Source organism: Labeo rohita, chromosome 4 (genome assembly GCF_022985175.1).
Source record: "Labeo rohita strain BAU-BD-2019 chromosome 4, IGBB_LRoh.1.0, whole genome shotgun sequence".
NCBI lineage: Eukaryota > Metazoa > Chordata > Actinopteri > Cypriniformes > Cyprinidae > Labeo > Labeo rohita.
In genome coordinates this window covers 24,293,304-24,313,080 of record NC_066872.1, presented here as the reverse complement: position 1 = coordinate 24,313,080, position 19,777 = coordinate 24,293,304, and the positions used below count along the sequence as shown (strand labels likewise).

At 34.1% G+C, this 19,777-nt stretch overlaps 1 protein-coding gene across 3 annotated transcripts; it reads right to left on the bottom strand.

Annotated features, from left to right (window-relative positions):
* Window positions 1-224: 224 nt before the first annotated feature.
* On the bottom strand, window positions 225-18,530 carry b4galnt3a (beta-1,4-N-acetyl-galactosaminyl transferase 3a). Of its 3 annotated transcripts, none has more exons than XM_051107033.1 (20): window positions 18,371-18,530; window positions 17,424-17,497; window positions 17,286-17,327; window positions 15,293-15,382; window positions 15,120-15,210; window positions 14,917-15,017; window positions 11,655-11,722; window positions 11,457-11,532; window positions 11,288-11,354; window positions 10,899-11,042; window positions 10,683-10,789; window positions 8,392-8,492; window positions 8,197-8,258; window positions 7,741-7,918; window positions 6,194-6,417; window positions 3,834-3,987; window positions 3,665-3,737; window positions 3,379-3,532; window positions 2,019-2,145; window positions 225-1,419 (listed from the first exon to the last, which is right to left on the bottom strand). In XM_051107033.1, the coding sequence occupies exons 1-20, from the start codon at window positions 18,504-18,506 to the stop codon at window positions 1,326-1,328; spliced, it is 2,163 nt and encodes a 720-aa protein (XP_050962990.1). In that variant the 5' UTR covers window positions 18,507-18,530; the 3' UTR covers window positions 225-1,325. The 3 variants fall into 3 exon arrangements, with proteins under 3 accessions (XP_050962990.1, XP_050962991.1, XP_050962992.1); XM_051107034.1 differs by having other exon boundaries at window positions 6,194-6,414; XM_051107035.1 differs by lacking the exon at window positions 17,286-17,327.
* Between the last annotated feature and the right edge of the window lie 1,247 nt (window positions 18,531-19,777).

The following is a 19,777-nucleotide window of genomic DNA, read 5'->3' as shown; positions in this document are numbered from 1 at the left end:
CACTATATTTTTAGACCATTTGTCCATTGCAACTAATCTCACTCAACCTTGAAGATCATTTGAGTGCACAGCCTCCACTATGAACTCAAAAGCAGAAGGGACCAAAGATGGCTTTTATGACAGCTATAAAAGACCACAGGCCATCATACATTAAATATACTGTCACAGCTTCTTTGCATAAAGCACACATACAAAGATGAAGATACAATAAACAAAAATCTTTAATATAATAACTCTCAGGCAGATACAAAAAATACAGGATAACTCATACACTGCTAGGCTGAGCATAGACAAGGTTGGACAACAAAAACTGAAAAGGCATAAACTTAAATAGAGATGGTGATGAGGGCACACATCTGAACATAACACCATCAAATCAGTGACTGTGACAACAGATGAACTTAAAGGCGGGAAAATAGTGCAAAACAAAGTCTGCATGGAGAATACGTGTGAAAATAACATTACTGTTCAAATGTTCAAAATCATGTGACACTGAAGACTGGAGTATTGGCTACTGAAAATTCAGCTTTGCCACCACAAGAATAAGTTACTTTTTAGAATATATTAAAATAGAAAACAATATTTTATTTTAATATACCACAATATTACAGTTTCACTGTATTTTTAGTCACATAAATACAGCCTTGGTGAGCATACAAAAGACTTCTTTAAAAAACATTATGACAGCTTATCGACTCCAAGTGTTTTTTGAGTATAGTAGATTTTCAACACTGGGGTTCATTACAACATTGTGCCCAAGGTCATTTGCTAAACATATAACAAAAACAGATCTGGATGTACAGATGTGTAACTTGTGTCGAAGCTCAATAAATAACTGCTAACAAAGGATAAATCTTAGCCCTCAAATGTTTGTATGTCGTTATTTTTCCAGGGTATGAGACTTGAATATGACTTAAACTTCAGTTATCTAACAATTTCATTCAAAGGCCAATAATAAATCTGCTAGTAAAGGCTGCCATCAGTGCTAGCATTTTCTCCCCACTAAACCAGTGAAACTCCACCTCCGCAGCCATTTCTAAAGATTTCAATGTTCGTGTCAGGCACAGAGCTGATTGTCTACACAACGCTTAAACAAATGCTAACCTCTGAACATAATTTAACCCTTAGTATAGTGTTGTTAGCATATCGTTACAGCTAGCAATACTGTTTGTCACAATCAGATCCATCCATGGTTTTTCTGAGAATCCATGAAGTCTTTTCTTGACAGATCACTGCGTCATTGAGTTGTGTGACTGACCAATGAAATCGGCTGTGGGCAAGGTATACCTATACTTATATAAAAAAAAAAAACATCTGCTTTAGCCTTAATTGTTTTTCCACATTCCACGTTTGGAATGAAATTGATGGAAAAAATTGCGGAGGTGGAGTCGTTCCACCTCTAATCCATTTCCTAAGACTCTAAACAAGAGAGAAAAAAAGAGAAACAATTAATAGTTATTCAAGTGTTTTTAAAACTCAATGTGTTTACATTCACACAACGATTGTACTAAAAATGTAAGGTTTTCCTTTGTGTCTTTGAAATATTATGCATACAGATGACAACACTGTTAAAGCAATCCCCGTTCACACTGATTTGTTTAAACAATAAAAACGCTGTTATTATGCCAGGCCAGTATAAAGCAATGACACTTTGTAAAGAAACAGTATGTGCCTGCACACATTCAAATTCACATCTTTGTAGTACACATGGTCAGAGACCACAATGATATTGTTTCCAAAATCTTTGAAACCTATTTTCATAAGTTTTCATACCCCCAAAATGCTGTTGTGTAAATGAACGGCCAAAAAGCACAAAAAGGTGTAATATAAATGCCACTAAAACAGCTTTTTTCCCCCGAAAGACTATTAAAGTCTTCAACGCCATGATACTTCCCAAACGTACTATTATTTCTTTCTGCAAAACTCTTTTATTCAGAAAAAAATACTGGGTGCACTGATGTAATGAACAAAACACTATAAAGTTAGTAATAATTTCAAAGTGGATGGGCTTTCATTACCTGTCTAATAACTCCCAATCTTCACCACCCCATTTGTCTGTGAATTCTCTGGTGTTCATGCCACCAATACGGTCCATGTCTGACTTGTAGATTCCCATCAGACCGTAACCAGCAGCCTCCCAAAAACCTATGGCAGAAATATTTGAACTTACTTAACTTAAATAAAGAGTACATTACCAATATTATCATGACATACAGTTGAAGTCAAAAGTTTTCACACACCTTGCAGAATCTGCAAAATGTTAATTATTTTACCAAAATAAGTGGGATCATACAAAATGCAAGTTATTTTTTTTATTTAATACTTAATACTTTAATATTTAATACTGACCTGAATAAGATATTTCACATACAGTAAAAGCAAAGTGCACATACATTTGAAGAAACAAGATGCACACTTTTTGAATTGGAAGATCAGGGTAAATTAAAGTTATTTTGTCTTTTGGGAAACATGTATGTATCTTCTGTAGCTTCTTAGTAGGCAGTACTAAACGAAATATGATATTTCAAAATCTTCATTTTGTTCAAAAGTTTACACCCCTGGCTCTTAATCAATTGTTTTCCTTCTAAAGCATCAGCAAGCATTTGAAGCTTCTGTAAATATTGCATATGAGTCCCTCATTTGTCCTCAGTGAGGAAAGACGGATCTCAAAATCTTACAGTCATTGTTGGAAAGGGTTCAAATACACCAAAAATTAAAAAAAAAGGCAGGTAAATTGTTCTGGACAAATAAGGGACTCGTGAATAACTATCCCAATAACTATCATTTAGGGAACAACACATTATTAAGAATTAAGTGTATGTAAACTTTTGAACAGGGTTTTTTTTTTCTTTTTTTATAAATTCAACTATTATTTTCTCTTGTAGACTATATGTAAACGGTGAAATATCTTCAGGTCAGTACTACATAAAAAAATAATATGCATTTTGTATTATCCCTCTTATTTTGGTAAAATAATTAACAGTTTGCAGATTCTCCAAGGTGTATGTAAACTTTTGACATCAACTGTATCTTAACATGCACCAAAAATGTACCAGTGCCTGCAAGCCAGGAAAAGTATAGTTTAAATGTTTTCAATAATATAAAGTCCTGATACTTTGCTATTGTAATGACATGCTGCCTCATAAAGTCAGTTAAGATTAAATTTGCAAATGAATGCAAAATAGAAAGGCCAAACAAGATAACTAATTCAAATTTCACAATGCCATCACTGTCAGTAGACACTGGGTGTTTCTCTACTGGCACAAATTGTGGAGGTTTTTTTCATCATCAAACTAGTGAAATTGTAAATCTGATTACTTAAAAAAAAAAGAGATTTGATGATTTTGATGAACACTACACAACATTAGAGACTAGTACCAGCTGGGGCTCTTGGAGAAGCACCACAATTCAGTCTCATCACAATTGGAGCATAGACCATTTTTCCTTCAACACAGTGTTTTCGGATACTGTTTATTATATTCACAGGATAGTAGAGGTGCAGGTCACAGAGGAACAATATACTGTGCTCATCCTGAGAAAGAAGAACTGAAATTAAAATATATTCCGCATATCCATTTATTAATCTAAAACGGCATATTCGAAGGAGCAAGAAACATGAATCAGAAACATGAAGAGCTTTTATTGTTAAAATCAGGTTACCTACTTCAACAAGATCTATTCCAGCTTGAAGGCCACCTGATCTTTGAAAATTACCATCCATCTTCTTAAACTTGTAACTGTATATTTGTACATGTTGAAATCGTTAGCCGCAGGAAATGTGCACTGTTGAACACACTCATTTGTACAAAAAAGTTAAAAACAAAATGTTTTACCTTGGTAATTTTGCCTTTTTGAGTCTTTTCTCAATATCTATGTCAGTGCTGCTGTAGTCTACAATTATTACATTAAAGTTTTTGTCCCCAGTTGCTCTGTACACTTTTTCCATTTCCCTGATGAACTGTATGATCCATCTAGCCTGATTTTTCACTGTTGGAAGATAAATGAAAACTGCATTCATAAATCACATGGACAGACAATTTCTGATGATACAAATAAAAGCAAAGAACTGTCCCATTCAATTTAGTAATAGTGCAGTTACATTTTACTGTTGGCATAAGTTTTTGACAAGAAGAAAACTTCACATGTTTGTCAAACCACTTATTACACTGTAAAAAACAATTTGTTGAGTCAACTTAAGATGATTTGTAACCTGGCTGCCTTCAAATTTTAAGTTCAGTCAAAAAAGTTTATTCAACTTGAAATGTCTGTTAAGTTTAGCAAACACAAATATCTAAGTTGTAACTTAGTACAACTTAACATTTCAAGTTGAATAAACTTATTTTAGTTGACTGAACTTAAAATTTTAAGGCAGCAGGGTAACAAATTATTTTAAGCTCAACAAATTGTGATTTTTATTTTTTACAGTGTACAAGGTAATTACAAGGTAATAACAGTAGTTATAAGGTAATTAAAACAGCTTTGACATCATATACAGCTAACAGTGTTACAAAGACATAGAAATGCAAGCTTTCATCATGCAACCAAAACTTTTGGTAACACTTTATTTTAAGGTGTCATAATTCAGAGTAATTAATTAAGTACTTAGCAGTAAGCATTGTACGTACATGAAAAAAAAAGTTATGGAAGAGTCTGTAGTTACAGTTAACTACGGTTACACATATGTAACATACCGAGTCTGTTACACAGCTACATATGTAACCAAAAGATTGTTACATATGTGTTGCACGCTTTATACAACATAATTTAAAATGTAAGTACGCAGACATAAGCTACTTAAAATAAAGTGTATTTAGAAGTGTACTTCATGTGTATCTATACTGTACACCTTAAAATAAAGTGTTACCCATATTCCTTTTGATTTCAACCTGAAAATGGCTCTTTCCACATGCACCCTCTCAATGAATTGTACATATTCCTATCTGTTAAATGCTAAGCATTCTCAACTCTTAGAAAACAATGAAAAAAATGTGCCTTCAAGGAAAACAGCTAACAGGTACAGTTTTTTTTTTTTTTTTTTATCTGACAGTTTTTAATGTGTAGGCACCCATTCACTTCTTTGACTCGCTGCCTATTTGACAACTGAATTTAGCTTGATCATAATAGAGTTTAATATAACCATGTATTTGGTAGTGTATTCATTTCGGACATAAATAGTTCTTATTCGAAAATCAAAGTTGTTGTTTTGTAATCATAGCAATTCCAACAAGACTCGAATGCAGCATGGTTAAAGGAGAAGTCCACTTCCAGAACAACAATTTACAGATAATGTACTCACCCCCTTGTCATCCAAGATGTTCATGTCTTTCTTTCTTCGGTCGTAAAGAAATTTTGTTTTTTGAGGAAAACATTTCAGAATTTTTCTCAATATAATGGACTGCTATGGTGCCCAAGTTTGAACTTCTAAAGTGCAGTTTAAATGTGGCTTCAAACGATCCTAAATGCAGTTGTAAATGTTCCCAGCCGAGAAACAAGGGTCTTATCTAGCGAAACGATCGGTTATTTTTATTTAAAAAAATACCATTTAAATACTTTTTAATCTCAAACGCTCATCTTGTCTTGCTCTCCCTGAACTCTGTGTATTCTGGCTCAAGACAGTTAGGGTATGTCGAAAAACTCCAATCGTATTTTCTCCCTCAACTTCAAAAATCATTTCAAAATCATCCTACATTGCTGCAGACGTTCAGACCCAGTCTTTGCAAGGTGAACATGCAATGAAGATCATTAACAAAAAAGGTAAAACAGCGATATAGGACGATTTTGAATTTGAGGGAGAACATGAGATGGGAGATTTTCGACATACCCTTACTGTCATAAAAAAATCGGAAAAAAAATGCGCATTTGACATTAAAAAGTACAGAAATTGTAGTATTTTTATGAAAATAACCAATCGTTTCGCTAGATAAGACCCTTCTTCCTCAGCTGGGATCGTTTGAAGTCGCATTTAAACTGCATTTTGGACGTTCAAACTCGGGGCACCATAGCAGTCCATTATATGGAGAAAAATCCTGAAATGTTTTTTTTAATCTCAAAAAACATAATTTCTTTACGATTGAAGAAAGAAAGGCATAAACATCTTGGATGACAAGGGGGTGAGTGCATTATCTGTAAATTGTTGTTCTGGAAGTGGACTTCTCCTTTAAAAGACAAATACTGATAAATCTAATTAGTTTACCTGCCACAATAATATGAACAGTAGCAGATGGGTTCCAGCTGAATGCTTTGGGACTGCAGAGCAAAGGTGGCTCTTCTAAATGCCCAGCTAGTGCATAAACGTAACGCGAAACAAGAACTTTCTGACCCTGCGGGCCCACAAGTTCAAGTTCCACCAGATAACGGCTGCCCACATCCTTGTCTTCACGCCTTACAACATTCACGACATGCAACAGGGAGTAGCTACTGTGAAAACAGAAAATTACATCAAATACTATAATGCCACCACACCTCAAAAAACATCTCTTTCTTAAGAAACAGTATTGTATCCACATGGGTGTATCAAAAAGAGCCGGACATATTAATCAGAATATTGTGTACACATACTTTTGAATAAAGAATTTAAGCTTTCACAAATATGATTAAGACATTTAAGGATACATGATTTATGTTTCAAATTTTGATACACTCATTATAGAGAAATTCATAAACCAGCCAGTAGGTTTGCTATTCTGAATATTTATCATTTTATAAAGAAAAGTTACATTCTTGATAGAATATTGAAAGATTTCACCAACTTTGTGAGGCTGAAGTAACATTTTTCTGGACATCCCTTACCAAAAAATAGTATACTTCAAGTTTATTTTATTAAGTATACTTAAGTGAAGTTCAAGTACATTTTTAGTATACTTTATGTAGTAAGTACACAAATATCAGTGTACTAGTAGTATACTTGTAAGTGTACTAATTAAATACTTGTAGTAGCATTTTTAGTAGACTTTGAAGTATAGTCTCAGTAAACTACTAGTTTAATAGTTTTATACTGCAAGTACACTTGTAAGTTTTCTTCAAGGGAATTTCCCATCATACTTTAAGTATACTACTATGTCCCTATTTAGGTATTAATTTGTAGATATTTTGTTATATGAATATCTGAACATACAAAACATTAAAAGAAAGAACAGGGCATCAGTATTGCTCAAAATGAATAAAAACAATGAAATGCAAACTCAGAATATGACGCAACCCTGCAATAATGAAATATGTTAAATAAAACAAATATCCTTTATGTATTTACTCCCATTTTATTAACCAGTGTCTTTGCTGCTGACCTCCGATGATGCAATTCAACCATACTAATGTAAGCAAAAAATTATTTTAGATAAACTAACATTTGTGCTTCTTTTTTTTTATAGCTGAAGAGTGATCTCCTGCATAAATGTACTTTTCTTTCAGCCTGAGGTGAATTCATTTCACTTTTGGTGTTATATTAGAATTGTTTTATATTAAAAACAAAGAAGCAAACCCTGCCCAGATTTAAAAAGTAACGCAAAAGTAACACAACGCATTAATTATGTAACTAAGTAACGTAATTAGTTACCTTTTCGAGGAGTAACGCAAATTTGTAATGCATTACTTTTAAAAGTAACTTTCCCCTACACTGCTAATAGCACACTTGAATAAACTTCTGTTTTCGTAAGGGATAATGTCTTCCATATATTTGTCTTTTAATTGACAAGACATTTTAAATGAGAATGGTTGAAAGAGGTAAACACTGGACAAGCTTACCGTGTCTCTTCTCTTGAATGCAGTGCTTTTAAAAAAGCTCTAACGATGGGCATGGCATGACTTTGGGACATCACAACGTTTCCAGATGTTTTGCAGGAATCTACCACAACGCTGGTTTGTTTTGAAGCAACATTGAGGGGTTTCACGTCATAGACGCGCTGCCAGAAAGGACCTTCATCTATTTTGGATTTTGGAAAAAGTGTTAGAGTGAGTATTGTATTTGCACTATGTTTAGTATATAAACTGAGCCTACAGCTACAAAACAAAATGGTGTGCTTATAAGGTACTTTGTGAATACAAATGTCATGTGACTGAACAATGGTTAAATAGCAATTTGACTATTAACATTAACCAACAGCCTCGTGGCCTAAGTGACATTTAAGTAAATTTCAGTTGTAAAATGAGTTTCTTTTGGAATCTTGATTTTTAGGATTACTTTTAAAATAAGAGTTTTACCTGTATCTATCTTTTTTACATCAGGGTCTTCAACCTCAGTCAGATAAGAAGCAAGTCCTTTACTAAAAAAAGTGGTGACGTGTACAATACATGCACAAGTAGAATGCAGTTAGGTGCAAACTGGAAATACTGGAAAAGCTTGCTTATTGACTAATGGAAAGATATGAAGCAAGACTGTGTATGTATGCTTCATACTCTGCCTGAAATGATGTATCTTGTCTGTAGAAGCACATTTCATCATCTATTGCAGTCGTTTGCCTTGTGTAGTCATTTGGAAACACTGAAGAAAGCTGAATCTGCAAGAACAAGAAACATAGCCAAAGATACTCATTAACTCTTTATGGTTTAGTTATTTTACTGTTTATTAGTGTAGGTCAAAGTACTTTAGAAGTATACTGATGTTCTTTGTTAACCCTGCTGAAAACAAAACAAAACAACAGAAACATCATGGAATTTGTAATGCTGTCACAGTTATTTTCAGTTTAGTCTACATCCTGTTGTGCCTGTCTGACTTCTTATTAGTTTTTATGGTTACTTATTAGTTAATCATTCTATTCATCTGCGGTTTTCCTTTGTTTAATCTGTGTATATATACTCCCTGTGTCATTTAATATCTTTTGTGTGTGTGTTATGGTTGTGCTTATGATTAATTTAATAAATACCATTTGCATTTCCTACTTCCTCATGTTGTGCATTACTACAGCAACCCAGCTGTGACAAATGGTCTCACTGGTCATTCAGTGCACTTCAGTAATATTGACACCTTTGGTAAATATGAGCGAAGGTGGCTGTGGAAATAAATTTGCATCGTTTATCTTTTTGATCTTTCGTCTAAAAAATGCACATAATTCTACCCTTTCACACTGGCCACAATTATTGGCACCCCTAGAAATTCTTATGAGTAAAATATCTCTGAAGTATATTCTTATTCATATGTACATTTTTTAGCACACCTGGGTGACTAGTAACATGAAATTGTCCAGCCATGACGTCCTGTTCCACAGGTTTATAACTGATTAACACAAAGGCAAATTCCCTTAACCGTCCATTGCAAGGAGTAAAACCAAAGAATATACTTCACAACATAGAAAATGGCATAGAGAATAGCTAAAACATTGAAAATCCCTATTTCCATCATCAGGGCAATAATTAAGAAGTTCCAATCAACTAAAGATATTACTAATCTGACTAGATGAGGACTATATGTGTCTATATCATTCTAATGCATAGTGAGGATGAGAGTTTGAGTGGCCAAAGACTCTCCAAGGATCGCAGCTAAAGAATTGCAGAGATTAGTCTTAGAGTCAGGAAAAAAAAATAAAACCAAACAGTCCCTACATCACCACATGTTGTTCGGGAGGCTTTCAAGAAAAATCTCCTCGCTCATCCAAAAACAAACTCCAGCATATTTAGCTGTCAGACACGACTGGAACTTCAAATGGGACTGGCTTCTATGGTGAGAGTTTTTTGGACAAGGATAAGTACCCCATGCCATCCTCAATTACCCCAAGCACATCTTTCAACAGGACATGATCCAAAACAAACATCAAAATCAACACAAATGAGTTATTGAGCACAAAATGAAGCTTCTGCTTTGGCCGTCCCAGTTTCCAAACCTTAACCCTTTAGAAAATGAGTGGGGTGACTTGAAGAGAAGAAGCACCAACATGGAGTTGGGAATTTGAAGGATCTGAGATCCTGAGATCCTGAGAAGAGATTCTGTATAAAGGAATGGTCTCTGATGTATTGACGGGTGTTCTCCAAACTCATCATGCATTATACACTGTAAAAAACAATTTGTTGAGTCAACTTAAATTGATTTGTTACCTGGCTGCTTTAAAATTTTAAGTTCAGTCAACTCAAAAAAAGTTTATTCAGCTTGAAATGTTACATTATACTAAGTGACAACTTAGATATTTGATTCAACTTAAATTTTTAAGGCAGCTGAGTTATTTACCCATCTGTTAAGTTTAGCAAACACAAATATCTAAGTTGTTACTTAGTACAACTTAACATTTCAAGTTGACTAAACTTATTTGAGCTGACTGAATTTAAAATTTTAAGGCAGCAGGGTAACAAATTATTATAAGCTGACTCAACAAATTGTGTTTTTTTTTTTTTTTTTTTTTACAGTGTAGAAGAAAGCTCAGAGCTGTTGCAATAATATGTTGGGTTGTTGCAATAATAATTGTGGCCAGTGTGAACTAGAAAAAAAAAACAAAAAAACATTTATTTCATAATGAGATTCTCCCACCGCTTTCTATTGTTTTACTTCAGTGAGAGGTTAGAATTTTGTGAATTTTTTTAATGAAAGATCAAATAGGTTAACCATGCAGATTTATTTTCACAGCCACCTTTGCTCATGTTTACCAAGGGTGCCAATATTAATGGAGGGTAATGTAATGGGAATTGTATTGGTTTTAATGGAAACTGTATTGTCTCTACTGTTTATTTGGCCTTTTAAAAATGCAAAATGTTTAACTCACCATATTCACACCCTGATATCGTCCAATTTGTCCTTTGAGTATGTAACTTGGACTGTAATGGCATTCGCGAAACAAGTCTTTCAGCTGAGATTCATCTAGCAACTTGTCTGTTTAAACAGAGAGAACATATTGGGTCTATTTAAAAAAGAGAATGATTAAAATGTCATTTAGGCAAGATTATTTCCATTTCCATGTAAAATTTTTGATAAAGCTGACATTTATAGGGGTGATCACGTGGGTCTTCTCTGATCATGTCTCCTGCAGTATGGTGTGACATGGGAATCGGCTCAAGGAGCCTATCATAACTTGCTTTTGTCTGAGGTATGTGATCAATATCTCCCATTTGTAGAGAAGATTCATCTGACAAAAGAAATGGGGCTACATGTTATCGACATGTCCTGTAAAAGTCACAAATGTCAATATTTATACACCTACCCACACTTCGTGTTTTAATAGGAAATATATCAACACAGCTATATTTATGCTTGACAAATGCTTTACAGATGCCTTTATGCCTCTAAAACCAGGCATCAACAACATTCTGTGAAACATTTGACCATACCTCTTACTGGGTTCATAATTTAGTCATTTTGTGACAAACTTACCTTCATACAATGACAAAAACTCAGAGGCTATCACAGAAAAAGTGCCATTGTCACGGTTTAAACTCCACTGTAGAAAAATCAAACAGAATCTCGGGTTAATGAAATGTACAATTTTAGGTTCATTGTACAAGCTAAAATGTCAAACACACACATATACTGTTATACATACAGCTATTTCCAGATGATCCATTCCGGTATTCTGTTTTAAAAGGACTTCAAAAAAATATTTCATGTCTTTCACTAACCTAGGAAAGAGAGAGACCCTACATTATGGCATGATATAGTCTTTAACTCTGAAATAAGTACATGCATACATACATAACAAAAAAAAAAAAAAAAAAATATATATATATATATATATCCTTACAAGACAGGTTTGGATATCTGGGATGCAAATTTCCAATACTCGCCTGGAGCGGCCCATTCATTTCCTGTCTGATTCAAAACAGAAACATGCCACAATTATAATCAAAGAAATTCAGTGTTTCCTTTAAAAAAGTATTGAAGTCACATTTAGTGTCTATATATAACTGTAGCTATATATACTGTGCCAAAATTTAAAACCAAGTGTGATCTGTGAACAAATGATGCAAGAGCTGTTTTTCTATATTTATTGCATATTTTTAATAATGAAAGCATGTTTAATACTAACTGTATCATTAACAAAAATGTCACTTGGATTCAGATGTTATAACCAGTTTTTATACAATAATTGTACAGGGACAGTTCACCTAAAAATGAAAATTCTGTAATCAACCCTGATGTCGTTCCAAACCTTTGTGACTATTATTTCTTTTGAGGTCATTAAAAAATATATTTTGACAAATGTTTTAATGTTTTTTAGTACTTACAATGTTGATATATCAATATTATAATGTCAGTGTTAATATAACTTCTTCTGAAAGAAGAAGAAAGAATAAAGCAAAGAAATTCAAAAATGATGACGCATGTTCAGCTGTTTCAGTGTGGACAAGCAATTTTTGGAAACTTCTTTTAAACACTAGTACGTCTGAACATGCCTACTTCCATACTATATGGCAACCAAAAACGAAACATTCTACACTGAAACTGCTTATTTGTCCAACAAAAAAACAAGCTTTTTAAAGGAGAAGTCCACTTCCAAAACAAAGATTCACATATAATGTACTCACCACCTTGTCATCCAAGATGTTCATGTCTTTCTTTCGTCAGTCGTAAAGAAATTATGTTTTTTGAGGAAACAATTTCAGCATTTTTCTCCATACAGTGGACTGATATGGTGCTCCGGTTTTGAACTTCCAAAATGGAGTTTAAATGTGGCTTCAAACAATCTCAAATGCGGTTGTAAATGATCCCAGTTGAGAAAGAAGGGTCTTATCTAGCGTAATGATTGTTTTTTTTTTTCATAAAAATTATACAATTTATATACTTTTCAATGTCAAACACTCGTCTTGTCTTACTCTGCCTGGACTGTTTTATTCCGGTTCATGGCAGTTAGGGTATGTCGAAAAACTCCCATCTCATGTTCTCCCTCAACTTTAAAATCATCCTGTATCGCTGTTTTACCTTTTTTGTTAAGGCTGTTTGAACTTCTTTGCATGTTCACTTTGCAAAGACTGGGTCAGTACTTCTGCAGCGATGTAAGATGATTTTGAAATGATTTTTGAAGTTGAGGGAGAAAATACGATTGGAGTTTTTCAACATACCCTAACTGTCTTGAGCCAGAATACACAGAGTTCAACAAGAGCAAGGCAAGATGAGCGTTTGAGAATAAAAAGTATTTAAATTGTACTTTTTAAATGAAAATAACCAATCGTTTCGCTAGATAAGACCCTTCTTTCTCAGCTGGGATTGTTTACAACTGCATTTGGGATCGTTTGAAGCCGCATTTAAACTGCGTTTTAGAAGTTCAAAATCGGGGCACCATAGCAGTCCATTATATGGAGAAAAATGTTGAAATGTTTTCCTCAAAAAACATAATTTCTTTACAACTGAAGAAAGAAAGACATGAACATCTTGGATGCCAAGGAGGTGAGTTTTGGAAGTGGACTTCTCCTTTAAGATGGTCTCCCAAGTGATTAAGTTTAAATAATGCAGTTCCCCTAGTAGTGGACGCTACAGGGACTGCCGCCAGCAGCACTGGTGTCTGAAGCACATGTGAAACAACTCCAATCCTATTGGCCCACGTAGCCAATGATGTCACAGACACCTGGAAGTATTAAGAGGGTTTGTTTGATACGTGTGAATGCGTTATGGAAAAAACCAAGGCAAGTGAGTAATTTTAGAAAGTGTGTGCTGAGGTTTCTGACCCTCGAGGACATACTTGTTTCGTGTTTCGGTGAGGAGCGTCCGTGTTCGGTGATTGAGAGCTGTGAATGCGCTCATTGTGAGAATTTCCAAAAAAAGCTCAGTTTGTGTTTCCCTCTTCTTGAGGGATGAAAGACAAGTGTCTGCGTCTAGCGGTTTGGGTTCTGCTGCTGCCGAAGCACGGCAAAAACAGATCTTGGGATTCGCAGGTCGAGCTTTTGAAAGCTTCCTTTGCAAGGACAATTTTGTCTTCTGAGGCAGTTGAGAAACTGCGTCACACCACAGACTTGTCTCTTCATGTCACTAAGCAATGGTGGTAACGGAGGTGCATTTATGGTTAAATCTCACAGATATTGAGAGAGAAGTGAAAGCCTTAATGCTCTGCTGTGGCCTTGTGGGTTTTTCGGCACCTCCACATAAGTTCAGGGAGGCAAAGGCGCGGTCCCCTGACTTTCAGGAAGTTCATTCCTTGCCGTCCCCGTTCATTCCTCTTCGTCTAAAACCTGGTCTGTCTCGATCTGAGGATCATAGGCAAGATCAGTAGCGTGGCCACTCACACCCCTCCTTCCTCTAGGAGTCGGGTGCAGAGGTGGGCAAGGCGCTAAGAGGAAGAGAGCGGATCTCAGGAAGGTCGTAGTGTTCTGAATGGCAGGGTGTATGTGGCAGCAAGCTGGTGCAGCCTTGCATGCAATGGCTGTTTTTCAAGCTTACCAATCTGACTTTCTCAGTGACCTAGATGAAGGCAAGGGTTTGGCCCCTCAAGCAGTTGAGAAACTTGCTGCACCACATACTTGGCTCCTTATGTTACTAAGCAGTGATGCTTGTGGGACACAATGCTTGGTCACACGTCCTTTCCTTTCCTTTCCTTTCCTTTCCTTTCCTTTCCTTTCCTTTCCTTTCCTTTCCTTTCCTTTCCTTCTATACCACTTTCTAATTCTAACACTTCTTGATGCCCCCCCCCATATATATCAATGACATCAAAGGTCAATTTAAGACTAAGAATTAATCTGTTATTATTAACGATAATTAACTAAAAATGAAGTAAATAATGACTGCGAAAATTGGTTAAAGCCAAGCATAAAAAGATGGGATTTTTTTTTAAAGCATGTTGCTGAAATGTGGAGGGTTATAGTGGTCTTGTCATGCTGTTTTGTCCTTTTTAGAGCTTGACAGCATGTGACCCATTGCAAATGGTCACTGTATGGAAAAGAGATTAATCAATTCTCATCAATTAAAAAACAAACAAACAAAACAAGACAAGACAAAAAGCGTATGAGTTTGGAATGACATCAGGGTGAGTAAATAAAAACAAAACACATGTTCATGTTCAGACCAGACATTACCTCACCAACATAGACGAGAAGTTGAAGGTTTTCTGGACTTTCATTTACACTGAGCCAGAACTCTGAGTTATCATCAGAGGAAACAGCAAAAATATATTCATCTATAAGAAGAATGATATCAGTGCATGTGTTAATTGCCTCTACAAATGTTTCATTAAATGAAATATATAATAAAACACTTTTTATTTTTATGCTGGACCCACCAGTTACTGCAGGATGGAGGTAGCCAAAGATTCTCAGACCGTAATTGCTCCAATGGGGGGAAATAGCAAGTCTGCTTACTGTAGTACGCACCTTTAATTAAACCAATGATATTAAATTATACACTGAGACTATCACTGACATCAGTATACAACTAAATATGTATAGAACTAACATTGGGAAATAGCGGATAGAGCAGGTTATTCCTAAGTTGTTCAAGGGATCCACCGCAACAGTCTTCAAAAATGTGCATGTTCACTCGACCCTGAGGAGGAAAGATAAAATGGTTACAACTGGGCAGTTGTGTGTACTTGTTTGTATACTGTATAAAATGATTGTGATTTTAACAGTAAAGACTGTAAAAATGCTACACTGTAAAAAATAAATAGTTGAGAAAACTTAAAAAAGTAAGGCAACTTCACTGTAAAAAACAATTTGTTGAGTCAAATTAAGATCATTTGTTACCTGGCTGCCTTAAAATTTTAAGTTCAGTCAACTTAAAAAAAAGTTTAATCAACTTGAAATGTTAAATTATACTAAGTGACAACTTAAAATTTTAAGTTGAATCAACTCAAATATCTAAGGCAGCTGGGTTACTTACCCATCTGTTAAGTTTAACATTTCAAGTTGACTAAACTTATTTGAGTTGACTGAACTTAAAATTTTAAGGCAGCAGGGTAACAAATTATTTTAAGCTGACTCAACAAATTGTGTTTTTTTGTTTTTTACAGTGTTGATGCAGTAAGACTTTTGAGTTCTCTCAACAATAGTTTTTTTTTAGTTTTTCTCAGTAAAGATACTTTGTTTAGCCAACATAAATTTGTGTGTTCATGCAATGCTGATTGTAGTTTAGTTTAGTTTAATATAGACAACATTGTTTTTGTTTGTAAAACATCTTGCAAGACTAAGATATCCAGCAAACAGATATAAGTGGTTGAACATACTCTAGGCCTCGAAACTAGACACACAAACCTCAAGAACATTTGCAATCAACAAATATTAAAAAAAGATGAGCTCTTTACATCACAGTGCAACAAATAACTAACAAAAATGACAAAACAACAACAAACAGTTTCAGTTAAGTCAGCAAACAGCAACACAATAATCCTATAACAGTAACTGCATAATTTATTTATGCTGCAATGCATGCTGGGAACTCACAAAGCCTTAACATTTCAACAATATGAATCTCTTTGTTTAGACAACTGTGTTTCACTGTAAAAAATAAAAAAAAACACAATTTGCTGAGTCAGCTTAAAATAATTTGTTACCCTGCTGCCTTAAAATTTTGTATTATTTAATTTTAATTGTACTTTTTTAAAATTTTAATTGTACTAAGTAACAACTTAGATATTTGCGTTTGCTAAACTTAACAGATGGGTAAGTAACCCAGCTGCCTTAAAATTTTAAGTTGATTCAACTCAAATATCTAAGTTGTCACTTAGTATAATTTAACATTTCAAGTTGAATAAACTTTTTTTGAGTTGACTGAACTTAAAATTCTCAACAAATTGTTTTTTACAGAGTAGTTGGGACAACATTTGGGGCAATTTTGTTGGTCTGACAAGGGTTTTTATGTCGTTTTCAAGAAAAAAGCATTTTTTAGTATTTGAGACTCAAAATGTTTCATAAAATGCGTTTGCATTTTTTACAGTATACAATAAACCTCTTTTAGAAAACTGTTTTTAAAAACAGTTTCTATAGTATAAACAGTGATTAAAATACTGTTAAAATTACATTTTTTGAAGCGCAAAAGAACAAGTCATTGTATAATTTACACTGAAAAAGTGTAAATTTACATTCCTAGAATCCCCTGCATGGCACTTCACATTTGATGTTTTGATGGTTTTTTAACAGGCGGTGTTGATATATTAATTAAATGAACAATAATTATTTTTGTGATTCCTTACATTTCATGAACTGTATGTTAAAAAATAAAATATATTAAAATTAAATAAATAACTAACAAGTTGTTGTATTTCGGCATTTCAGTTAAGTTATGTTATTTTAATATATTATTCATAGAATGTTAATCTTTACAATTTAAGGGAAAACTATTTCTTGAAAGGTAATGTATTCTTTCAAAACTTTACTAAAATATTAGGAATTCTCTTTTTCTCTTTCTTTTTAAATCACAACACACCCTATGAAAGTAATCTGAGACACACCTTTAATGTTTTGATTTGCTGTTGGTCATCAGCAGCCCTATTCTGGGGGAACGTCACAGGAAGATTACAATTATGTAATTGTCTTGTATCTTGTTAAACTATTTATTCATAAATGACAAGTCATGTCAACAATCTTACCTGGATTTTATGTGCATCAGGAGGTTCATCATCTATAGGCGTTTCTCCCTTTTTGATGTTTGTTTTTGAAGGCCCTTGAGGAAGTAAATACACAAAGCAAGAGTATGCAAATGCTACTGGATTTGAATGGGTGAATTCACACATTCTGTGGTGGCATTGTACTATATTGTGTGCTGCATAGTCAACCTGTACATGCAAAGCCATCTTTATATATGTTTTATTAATTCAGAGGGTTAACAGGGGCATATTTCCCATTTTCAAATACATCTAGCTATAAAACACTACAACATAAAAATCAAATGTCCTATGGGTGGCGCCAAAACGAGAGTTTTCTTTAGTACAGTACAGAAGGAAATCCCTTTCGAAATAATTTGTTTAATTATAAGTAAATATTTATTAAGAAATTATTTAATAATAATAATTTTAAAAAATACAATAAGTAAAAATGTGCTACGGAAAAGAGTACATTACAAGAGCAACAGAAAAACCTCCAGCAAACATTTGAACTGGGATAACTGACACAAACAAATACATAAATCCTAACTACAAATCCTAACATGTCATAACCTTCCATTGTAATCTTGATTTGTAAGTGAGTGAAAGTTTTTCTATTGTAGGATATCCTACACAGGCTCTCGCAAATAGAGCAAAGACAACTAAAATAGGTCACTTAGGTATTTAAAGGGAGGAGTTGCAGAAAATGGTAAAACTCGTGAATCATTACACCTTGCATAGTCTTGTTCAGTTAACACATGATAGATCTGACATTTTACAAATGGTTCATTTAAACAAATCAATCATATTCTTGGATTTGTGCCTGCAAACTGTTACTAACTGATCTGGCATGAGCTCTAAGAATATTAGACAATTAAAGTTTGAAGAAAGACTAAAACGCATAAAACATAAGCCAAAAATGAAATCCACCATTATAAACAAAACTAACTTACCAGCAGGCAAAATGTTTTTTTGTGAGTCCACATAATATGCTCCGAAGGATATGAAAATATAAATTATAATACATATAACGAGTGGAGAGGAATACAACATCACTTTACGATGGTGAAGAGATCTCAAAGTAAACATTCTGCTAGACACTAAGCGCGGTATATGATGCCCAGGGTGTATTAGGCAAGTTTTTAGCCACTATTGCCTGACACAAAAAACCGGCTAAACAAGACAGGAGCAACTTCGTGTGACGAGGTTTAGTTAAATGTCCTGTTGGCTCTAGTCCAGAATCTCTATGTTTTGCGCTAGATCTAAATCTGCCCAGGTAAGAAAAGATGCTGAAAAATGGTTATATAAATCTCTTGATTTATTTAAATGAAAAGCTGAATGATTTAGGTTGAAGATCATGTTATGTTGATCTGTTGTCCTTCAAGAATTTCCATTTCTTGTTCCCATCTTTAAAAGCTGGTTATTGAACAAGCCACAAGCAAAAAGTATTTTCTTCTGTACTGAACAAAAATGTTTGTTTTGCATACTCTTGCTTTGTGTATTTACTTCCTCAAGATCCTACAAAAACAGCAACAAAGATGTCAAAGCATAGCTTGCACATATTATTGCACATACACATTTTTTTTTCTCCGAAAATTCTCACAATGCATATTACTAGCATAGTGATTTTGCCCATGAAAATTCACTTATATATAGTAAAGAGGCCACTCCTTAAACAGTAGCTTCCTAATGACAGGAAACAGATAAAACACTTGCATGGGAGAAACATTATGTATGTGTTCACTTGCGGAACTGGTCTGAAGAAAATGAGGTGGGAGGAAAAAGTATATAAGAAATGCAAACGAGCAAACAAAAATGTTCTTGTTTTACAAGTGATAACGACGTCTGACTGATATGTCAGTCTCATGTTAAGAGGCATGAAATGTTAATAAACTGTATATTAAATATAACTCTCTTCAGATTTTCTTCACATTTCTGTTGAAGAGGATGAGGGTCATGTATATAATGATTTATACCTCAATTTCTAATTCACAGCTGACCGTATGTTACAGCCAGTTACCTATTACTTTTGGACAGTGACAAATTCTGACTTGTGTACACACATGCTAATGCTTTCGATTAGGGAACACTATTTACAATTAATTAGTTGTTATGTATTAATGCATGAACATATTCTAGATACCTTAATCTGACCCCATAACTACTACAATAGCTATCTTGCTATCAATAAGCAACAAATTACCTGAGTTTCTTGAAGGAAAACAGTGTTTGTACAAATATGTTACAAAGCAATATCTCGTTTTGAAAGTACTGCAATAATAAAAATAGAATTGACAACAGCAAAGAAAATTAAATGTTGTTTTGCATCAGAGGATTTGTTCATTCATCAGATATCAAAC